Source organism: Formica exsecta, unplaced genomic scaffold (genome assembly GCF_003651465.1).
Source record: "Formica exsecta isolate Colony F162 unplaced genomic scaffold, ASM365146v1 scaffold659, whole genome shotgun sequence".
Lineage (NCBI taxonomy): Eukaryota > Metazoa > Arthropoda > Insecta > Hymenoptera > Formicidae > Formica > Formica exsecta.
Window position 1 is genome coordinate 553,476 of NW_021853421.1, and position 7,254 is coordinate 560,729.

General features: G+C 41.5%; 1 protein-coding gene across 17 annotated transcripts in view; it reads left to right on the forward strand.

Moving 5' to 3' along the window:
• Nucleotides 1-7,254, forward strand: part of LOC115242911 (myosin heavy chain, muscle) — a 52,596-nt gene that overhangs the window by 38,402 nt on the left and 6,940 nt on the right. For 16 of the 17 annotated variants that reach the window (XM_029819509.1, XM_029819513.1, XM_029819507.1 and 13 more), the window contains 7 exons: nt 964-1,337; nt 1,592-1,820; nt 2,186-2,469; nt 3,565-3,643; nt 4,125-4,854; nt 5,057-5,418; nt 5,545-5,749. In XM_029819509.1, the coding sequence (XP_029675369.1) occupies nt 964-1,337; nt 1,592-1,820; nt 2,186-2,469; nt 3,565-3,643; nt 4,125-4,854; nt 5,057-5,418; nt 5,545-5,749 (2,263 nt within the window). Of the gene's footprint in view, nt 1-963; nt 1,338-1,591; nt 1,821-2,185; nt 2,470-3,564; nt 3,644-4,124; nt 4,855-5,056; nt 5,419-5,544; nt 5,750-7,045 lie in introns of all 17 variants that reach the window. The other variant, XM_029819522.1, reaches the window with a different exon arrangement.

The following is a 7,254-nucleotide window of genomic DNA, read 5'->3' on the forward strand; positions in this document are numbered from 1 at the left end:
TTTGCCGAACTTATTAATTAGTTAATGATTTTTTTTTCTTTCTTACCCTCAAAATGTATGTTTTAATTTTTTTCTGGATATTTATTGACAAGATGGACACATGTTCCTCCTTTTCCACAATATTGTATTTTTCTTTTCCCCTCTTTTTCCCCTTATTCGAATTCCTTTAGTTTTTTCTTGAAATGCTCGCAAGAAACAGAAGACAGAAGCTTATAAAAAATACCAAATTTTTTTCTCGACAAAATTAGACTCACCTCGCCGAATCAGCGAACGATGAAAAGATAAGCGCGATGAACGAGGAGATTGATCGCATCGCGTCGGCCAGGCGAGACGTCGTGCCAATATTCTTTGCCCCCGCATTAACTAATATTAGGCGTTCGTATGTGTAAGCCCTGCAATTGCACGTCATTGCCAATTAATCGCGAACCCGTGCAGCGTGGAAGAGAGATGCGTTCGACGTTCTTGATGAAGGGGACTTGGCGCGCGCCAAAGGGTATTCCAGCGAGATAAATTTTATGCGTAAACCTGTCATCGACCTAAATACTTCTTCTGCAAGAAAGAATCTTGAGATTATGTCATCTTAAAAAAAACAAGATAAAATGCGACATTCTCTGAGAGTCTTTTTAAAGATACATCGCATTTATGATAATAATATTAAAACGAATAGAAATTAAACGGAAACGCTAATGGAATATTAATAAATAGAAAGGAATAATAAAATGTAAACAGAATAATATTATAAAAAAATAAAGCATAGAAATAAGTAGAATATTAAATAATAAAAGATGCGATAATAAAATATTATAAAGCAAATTTAAATATAAAATGAGATATTTACAGAATACGTAAAGTCGAATATATTGAGAAAGAAATAATTAAAAACTTTAATACAATCATACATACATATATATATTTGAAGAAATATTATCGAGATATTTATTTAAATATTTTTCACTTGCATAGGATCTCAACGACAGATTCAAGGAAGAGGAGGATGCGAGGAATAACCTCTTCCAGAACAAGAAGAAACTCGAGCAGGAGGTGTCCGGTCTGAAGAAGGATATCGAGGATCTCGAGTTAAATCTGCAGAAGTCCGAACAAGACAAAGCGACGAAAGATCATCAGATAAGAAATCTAAACGACGAAATCGCTCACCAGGACGAGCTCATCAACAAGCTCAACAAAGAGAAGAAGAACCAGGGCGAGATCAACCAGAAGACCGCTGAGGAGCTCCAGGCCGCCGAGGATAAGGTCAACCACCTCAACAAAGTCAAGCTCAAGCTCGAACAGACCCTTGACGAACTCGAGGACTCCCTCGAACGTGAGAAGAAATCACGGTAAGCGATTATTCGATGCATTTGATAATCGAAGATCTCTTTATAGAATATCCTTGAATTACTACAATTTATTTTAATTTTTTAATTAATTCTTTCTTGAAGAAAATTTTATTAACAATTTATTTTTTACGCGCGCGCGAAATTAATTTTGTGTAACAATATAATATAAAATATATTTCTAGAAAAGAATAAAATAAATATCGCAATGATAACAAGGATAATTATATAATTTGTTGAAATTTAATTTTATATAGTGCTGACGTCGAGAAGGCAAAGAGAAAGGTGGAAGGCGATTTGAAACTCACACAGGAAGCCGTTGCCGATCTCGAAAGAAATAAGAAGGAACTCGAACAGACTATCCAACGCAAAGACAAGGAACTCTCATCTTTGACCGCCAAGCTCGAGGACGAGCAATCCCTTGTTGGCAAACTGCAGAAGCAGATCAAGGAACTGCAGGCTCGAATTGAAGAACTTGAGGAAGAGGTATGACAAGAAAAATGTGCTCTATAGCCTCCAAAGTTTTTAGTCTTGAAAAAAAAGGAAATATATTTTAATCCATTAAATCTTTTTAAGCTCATATCTTTTAATCACTTTTGAAAAATTTCATTAAAATTGACATTATCTAATCAAATCAAATTTTTCATTCTTGTAAATTCGAAAAAAAATTAAATTTTGAAATTATTTACAAATTTAAAATAATAGAGAAAACTATTCATAATCAAAAATTTGGAAATTAGTTAAAAAACAAATCAGATTTTTGTTGTTGTCTCTTATACGACGATATCATATATAACTATCGTCGTAACTATGGAAGTATATAACAATGTCCGAGCATTTTCTTCTTCAAGGTCGAGGCAGAACGCGGTGGACGAGCCAAAGCCGAGAAGCAGCGCAGCGATCTCGCCCGCGAGCTCGAAGAGCTCGGTGAACGTCTGGAGGAAGCCGGCGGTGCCACTTCCGCTCAGATCGAGCTGAACAAGAAGCGCGAGGCCGAGCTGAGCAAGCTCCGCAGGGATCTCGAGGAGGCCAACATCCAGCATGAATCTTCGCTGGCCATTCTGCGCAAGAAGCACAACGACGCCGTCGCCGAGATGGGTGAGCAGATCGACACCCTCAACAAGCTCAAGGCTAGGTAAGTTTGAGATGTCAAACTGATCCACTTCTTTTCGGTGGAAAGAAATAATAGAATTTTCGAAACATTTTTATCTGTATCAACTTTAAATCTTTTTTTTTTAATTTAAAGTTGACGCAGAGAGATCGGTAATATAAAACGGCTTGATAATATTAATTAGAAAATTTAGATATTTTTTTACTTTTTTCATACACTCGATAAATAATAATACAAATTTAGGACATTTTTATTGAGAAATGTTTATGCTGTGTCGTAAAGCGATTAGGAAGGATCGGTGATTAGACGAGTTTCAATTTTTTTATATCAACGGCTATTAGATTCTCGTTGAAAATAAAAGTGTGAAGGCAACAGAGGACTTTAACGTAATATTTGCGATAGAGCCGAAAAGGGCCGACACGACATCCATGCCGAGCTAAACGGTTCGCGCGCTCTCACGGATCAAGTTTCGCGGGAAAAGGTATTTGAAAATGAGAAAGAGATATGACGAGAGTGTTCCTCGTGCATCTTGTTTAGTTTCCAGACATTAGCTCGAACTTCCTGTACGCCCCTCGATAATTCTCACGATTTGTAAAACGTATGTGATTACCAGAATGGAATGATATATAAGTATTTTGGAAAGACATGTCTTGTTGCCCGAATTGTTATGTTGTGCCACGAATGCTGGATTAAATATCCATTGTCTATTAAAACGTGCAAAAATATATTTAATTCCAGATTAAAGTCAAATAAAAATATTTAAAGGAATGAATCTTTTTATTTTTAATTAAACAAAAATATCTGTATGTCAAAAATTGCAAATATTTGCAAATAAATATTTGCAAATATGCCAGTAATTAAATTCTTGGAATTGGATTAAATTAATTAAAATTTTTAATCATAATCCAATTAAATATTAAATTAAATTGTAATTTTTATTTATTACTTATTTTTTGTTATCAATCAGATTACTTATATTTTTGTTATATATTACGAAAAATTATGGCAATTGCAATGAGACAATTTGATCTGGCATTCCGGAATGGAAATCGAAAATAATTATTGTCGCGTTATTGTCATTCATTTGTGATCCCTTCAACTGTTTCCATCGATTGTCAGGGTTGAGAAGGAGAAGGTTCAATACTACAGCGAATGCAACGACTTGCGCACGTCTTGTGACCACTTGAGTAACGAGAAGGTAAGCCCTCGGGCTCGACCCCGTCAATAATATCCGGATTAACGCGACTAACAGCTTTTGCTAGGTGCAGAGATGCAGCCACGACAATGAAAAGATCTATATGGATTTATCTCTTTCCCCAAGATAATCCATGAATCATTTATCTGATGCGTGAGTTGATAGTCCCCGCTTGCTCAGCATCGCTTGCGTATTTGTGTGTCAACGATGCGAGCTTGTCTTTTGTGTCTTATTCGTCATATTATCACGGTTAAAAAATTAAAATAAAAAATTTTCGAAAAGACATCTTCCTCGCATATACTTTATTTCAATTAATTTTTTGAATATATTAGAGAAAATTGACAAACTAGAGCGTTTTTTTCTTTGTTAAAGAGTTTCTTTTTGCTTTCGTGACTTTAATAAAATCAGGACACTATCTAAAGGCGAGCTCGATATGAAATATTCCGGTGATTGATCGGGCGCTAAAATATTCTTCGAAATCCAGGCTGCTCAAGAGAAGATTGTCAAGCAGCTGCAACACCAGCTGAACGAGACCCAGGGCAAGCTCGAGGAAGTGAACCGCACCTTGAACGACTTCGACGCCGCGAAGAAGAAGCTGTCGATTGAGAACAGCGATCTGCTGCGTCAACTGGAGGAGGCCGAATCGCAGGTCAGCCAGCTATCGAAGATCAAAATCTCACTCACTACGCAACTGGAGGATACGAAGAGGCTTGCGGACGAGGAGTCGCGCGAACGCGCCACTCTGCTCGGCAAATTCCGCAACCTGGAACACGATCTGGACAACATCCGCGAGCAGGTTGAGGAAGAAGCGGAGGGCAAGGCCGATCTTCAGCGTCAACTCAGCAAGGCTAATGCCGAGGCGCAGCTATGGCGCACCAAATACGAATCCGAGGGTGTTGCTCGGGCTGAAGAACTTGAAGAGGCAAAGAGGAAGCTGCAAGCCAGACTTGCCGAGGCAGAAGAGACGATCGAGTCTCTCAATCAGAAGGTCATCGCTCTGGAGAAAACTAAGCAACGGCTGTCCACGGAAGTGGAGGACTTGCAGATCGAAGTGGACCGTGCCACTGCCATCGCCAACGCCGCCGAGAAGAAACAGAAGGCCTTCGATAAGATCATCGGAGAATGGAAGCTCAAAGTCGACGATCTTGCTGCTGAGCTTGACGCCAGCCAGAAAGAATGTCGCAACTACAGCACCGAACTCTTCAGGCTCAGAGGTGAGAGAAATTGGAAAATATCGATTTTTCGCTTCAAACTTGTCAAAATATTTTATCAAATTAAAGTTACTTTCTTTTTTATTAAAGCTCGTAATAAATTTAATTCTTCTAATAATCGCATTTATTATTTAAGCTATCATTATTTATGTATATATATTATTATTACTTTAAATAATTACAAAATTAATTGTCGATTGATTAGGTGCCTACGAGGAAGGTCAGGAACAGCTGGAGGCGGTACGTCGCGAGAACAAGAACCTTGCCGACGAGGTGAAGGACTTGCTGGACCAGATCGGCGAAGGTGGCCGCAATATTCACGAAATCGAGAAGGCCAGGAAGCGCTTGGAGGCTGAGAAGGACGAGCTCCAGGCCGCTCTTGAGGAGGCCGAGGCCGCCCTTGAACAAGAAGAGAACAAGGTGCTACGCAGCCAGCTCGAGCTCAGCCAGGTCAGACAGGAGATCGACCGCCGCATCCAGGAGAAGGAGGAGGAATTCGAGAACACCAGGAAGAATCATCAACGCGCTCTCGACTCCATGCAGGCTTCCCTCGAAGCAGAAGCCAAGGTAAGCCGTGCTTTCAGAAAATCTACTTCAACGTCGTTTTCACTCTCTTATAAAAAATGATATAAAAATAATTAATTTTTTTTTTTAATTTGACGCTCTGTTCTTACAATAAAATTTGATCTTCAGGGCAAAGCTGAGGCGCTGCGCATGAAGAAGAAGTTGGAGGCAGACATCAACGAGTTAGAGATCGCGCTGGACCATGCAAACAAGGCGAACGCCGAGGCGCAGAAGAACATCAAGCGATACCAACAACAGCTCAAGGACGTGCAGACCGCTCTCGAGGAGGAACAGAGAGCGCGCGACGAGGCTCGAGAGCTCCTCGGCATCTCGGAGCGTCGTCTGCTGCGTCAACTGGAGGAGGCCGAATCGCAGGTCAGCCAGCTATCGAAGATCAAAATCTCACTCACTACGCAACTGGAGGATACGAAGAGGCTTGCGGACGAGGAGTCGCGCGAACGCGCCACTCTGCTCGGCAAATTCCGCAACCTGGAACACGATCTGGACAACATCCGCGAGCAGGTTGAGGAAGAAGCGGAGGGCAAGGCCGATCTTCAGCGTCAACTCAGCAAGGCTAATGCCGAGGCGCAGCTATGGCGCACCAAATACGAATCCGAGGGTGTTGCTCGGGCTGAAGAACTTGAAGAGGCAAAGAGGAAGCTGCAAGCCAGACTTGCCGAGGCAGAAGAGACGATCGAGTCTCTCAATCAGAAGGTCATCGCTCTGGAGAAAACTAAGCAACGGCTGTCCACGGAAGTGGAGGACTTGCAGATCGAAGTGGACCGTGCCACTGCCATCGCCAACGCCGCCGAGAAGAAACAGAAGGCCTTCGATAAGATCATCGGAGAATGGAAGCTCAAAGTCGACGATCTTGCTGCTGAGCTTGACGCCAGCCAGAAAGAATGTCGCAACTACAGCACCGAGCTCTTCAGGCTCAGAGGTGAGAGAAATTGGAAAATATCGATTTTTCGCTTCAAACTTGTCAAAATATTTTATCAAATTAAAGTTACTTTCTTTTTTATTAAAGCTCGTAATAAATTTAATTCTTCTAATAATCGCATTTATTATTTAAGCTATCATTATTTATGTATATATATTATTATTACTTTAAATAATTACAAAATTAATTGTCGATTGATTAGGTGCCTACGAGGAAGGTCAGGAACAGCTGGAGGCGGTACGTCGCGAGAACAAGAACCTTGCCGACGAGGTGAAGGACTTGCTGGACCAGATCGGCGAAGGTGGCCGCAATATTCACGAAATCGAGAAGGCCAGGAAGCGCTTGGAGGCTGAGAAGGACGAGCTCCAGGCCGCTCTTGAGGAGGCCGAGGCCGCCCTTGAACAAGAAGAGAACAAGGTGCTACGCAGCCAGCTCGAGCTCAGCCAGGTCAGACAGGAGATCGACCGCCGCATCCAGGAGAAGGAGGAGGAATTCGAGAACACCAGGAAGAATCATCAACGCGCTCTCGACTCCATGCAGGCTTCCCTCGAAGCAGAAGCCAAGGTAAGCCGTGCTTTCAGAAAATCTACTTCAACGTCGTTTTCACTCTCTTATAAAAAATGATATAAAAATAATTAATTTTTTTTTTTAATTTGACGCTCTGTTCTTACAATAAAATTTGATCTTCAGGGCAAAGCTGAGGCGCTGCGCATGAAGAAGAAGTTGGAGGCAGACATCAACGAGTTAGAGATCGCGCTGGACCATGCAAACAAGGCGAACGCCGAGGCGCAGAAGAACATCAAGCGATACCAACAACAGCTCAAGGACGTGCAGACCGCTCTCGAGGAGGAACAGAGAGCGCGCGACGAGGCTCGAGAGCTCCTCGGCATCTCGGAGCG